General features: G+C 34.9%; 1 protein-coding gene across 1 annotated transcript; it reads left to right on the top strand.

The window, feature by feature from the left end:
* Window positions 1-311: 311 nt before the first annotated feature.
* On the top strand, window positions 312-1019 carry LOC124922082 (protein TRACHEARY ELEMENT DIFFERENTIATION-RELATED 7A-like). The gene has a single exon (XM_047462807.1). The coding sequence runs from the start codon at window positions 312-314 to the stop codon at window positions 1017-1019; it is 708 nt and encodes a 235-aa protein (XP_047318763.1).
* Window positions 1020-2692: the final 1673 nt, after the last annotated feature.

The raw sequence follows: 2692 nt of genomic DNA on the forward strand, positions 1-2692 counted from the left end.
CTGGTCGTCAATCATCTACTGCTGCTATTAGTCTCTATTTTATTTTGATTTTTTATTAGGTGGCCGGGGAGTGTTTTTCAATGCAAACAATGATTCCTTCCTTTATTAGAGCATAAGACTCATAACTGGAAAACCTTAGAAGTAACCATCAACTTATACTTACGCCTATCATTTAAACTCCACTAAAAATAATAGTACAAATACCCCAATGCTCTTCGTACCATTTTCATCATCATCGTTATCATCTCTTCCTCTTCCTTCCACCAACAAACCCTTACTAAAATCTTTAGTTTCTCAACAATATATCCTTTATGGCTTTTGTCCAAAATTATGGCTTCCCATTCTATTCTCCACCACCACCACTCCCTTCACATTCTCCCTTCCTTACTCCACCACCCTACCACCCTAGCATTCAGCCACCACCACCACAAAGTCATCCTACTTTGCCGCCACCACCAAACCATCCCCTTCTTCCACCACCAAGTCGTGTTCCACCGCCACCAAGCCATCCCCTTCTTCCACCACAATCCCCACCAAGTCGCGTTCCTCCATCACCACCACATCATCTCCGTCCACCTCCTCCGCCGCACCACTTCATTCCACCACCGCCTTCATTTCCACCACCTTCTCCAGGACATCATACCATCATCATAGTGGTCTTCGTCTCCTTAGGTGGTCTTTTCCTACTCGGGTGTATCTCCTTTGCACTCTGTTGCTTTCTCAAGAAGAGGAAGAAGAAACAAATTCACGAGACCGACATTGTGAGAGTTGACGAACACTTCAAGATTCAAGAAGTTGTAGTACCAGGTCCACATGGTACACAGAACGTAATACTAAATATTGATGAAGACATACATGTTGAAGAAGAGATCAACAAGAATGAGCTGATACTTAACAAAGGGTCTCATCATGATCATGCTATTACTTCCGAATCCCCTCAATCGAAGAAGGCGGTTGAAATAGCCAAAGCAGCAGCTTCTGATACAATCCAGCATTATCATGATCACCAAAAGAGTTGATCAAAACTCTCTCTTCCAAGTATTCCAAATTCTGATGAACCAAGCAGAATGTCTGATTTTTTATTTTATTTTTACCCATCCAAGTTCACTGTAATTAAGGTAACCCATTAAATAATATGTTCTTGACACGGATGACACCCAAAGTTGTACTGCTCTCAGTTAATAATCAAAATTATGCTCTGTCTATCTTCTTCCTTCCCTGAAGTTCGAGATTCAAATAGTGAATCTCAATTTCAAACTTTTTCCTGCTAAGGAAATCATTTATGCATTGAAGAATGGGTGTGTATTCTGCATCTTGGGCAGGTAATGCAGCTAAAACATGATTGACAATTTCAAACTACTAACACTTAAAGAACAGCTTCAAGGAGTTCCTAAAGACGATTTTATTAGGAATTGATGTAACAATTGTATTAATTCTCTAATCGAACTTATTTCTCTTCAAGCTCATAACCAGTATATTTTAAAATACTCGAAAATATGAGCACCCATTCACAAATTATAGCATCAATCATCCGAATGAATAAACGAGATAAAGAAAAAGAATTCATTGATAAATTTGACTTGTTAAAAAAGGATTAATATATCAAAAGAAAGAAGGTAAACTAGAAAACTGTTTATAAGATGAAAATTTAGGTTTTCTATTGTTGTAGAGAAAGAGACCAGGATTTGAAGATTTCAATACTCTTATTTCAGTTTCTTTCTTAATTTTTTTTATGTCCGAAATTATACCACTTAAATTTCGAGTTAGAGCCGTGTAACGTCAAAAAAATCGTATCTCGGCTCGATAACTGTCGCCCCATAACTCACATTTTTCTCGAGCATCGAGTGAGACGAGCAACTAAAATGTTAGGCGTGATTAGAGCACGCTTAAAAATATCGATTTTGACTAATTTTATTTTTTTGGAGTAGGCACCAAATTTGTTTATCGGGAAATTAGGGAAAATATATTTTGCATGTACAAACACATTTTATAAACTGTGTTCTTAGTTCGGTATTTGGTTACATGTGAGAAATTGTATTGACACTATGCTTGATCAGAGCTCGCTTAAAAGTATCGATTTTGACTAATTTTAACTTATTTAGAATAGACACCTAATTTCTTTCTCGAGAAATTAGGAGAAAAAATTATTTTGTTTGTAAAAATGCATTTTAGATATTATGTTCTTAGTTTGATATTTGGTTAATTACACGTTAAAAATGGTATTGACACTATACTTTATTAGAGCTCGTTTAAAAGTATCGATTTTGATTAATTTTGACTTTTTTAGAGTAGTCGCGTAATTTGTCTCTCGAGAATTAAAAAAAAATATTTTGTGTGTACAAACGTATTTTAAATATTATGTTCTCGATACTGATACTTAGTTACACGTGAGAAAGAGTATTGACACTTTGTAATTCATGCTTGCACACTTTGAAATTGTACAAGTCATATTCATGTCTAAAGTTCTAGCACAATTCTTATCATAAGGCTAATGATTGATCTCATCTTTTGATATGCATCTCAATAGTTGGTTATTGTACCAAGTTTAAATATCATATCTATGGATAGACTTGGACCAGATAAATGTAAAAAGATTTCAAAAAATTAAAGTTAGTTTTTCAAAAAAATGAAATCTATTTTTGGAAAGATGTAAAAGTTTTTTTTGTTTGGGGTTATTTTAATGCAAGTAATA

This window comes from Impatiens glandulifera, chromosome 1, assembly GCF_907164915.1.
Source record: "Impatiens glandulifera chromosome 1, dImpGla2.1, whole genome shotgun sequence".
NCBI lineage: Eukaryota > Viridiplantae > Streptophyta > Magnoliopsida > Ericales > Balsaminaceae > Impatiens > Impatiens glandulifera.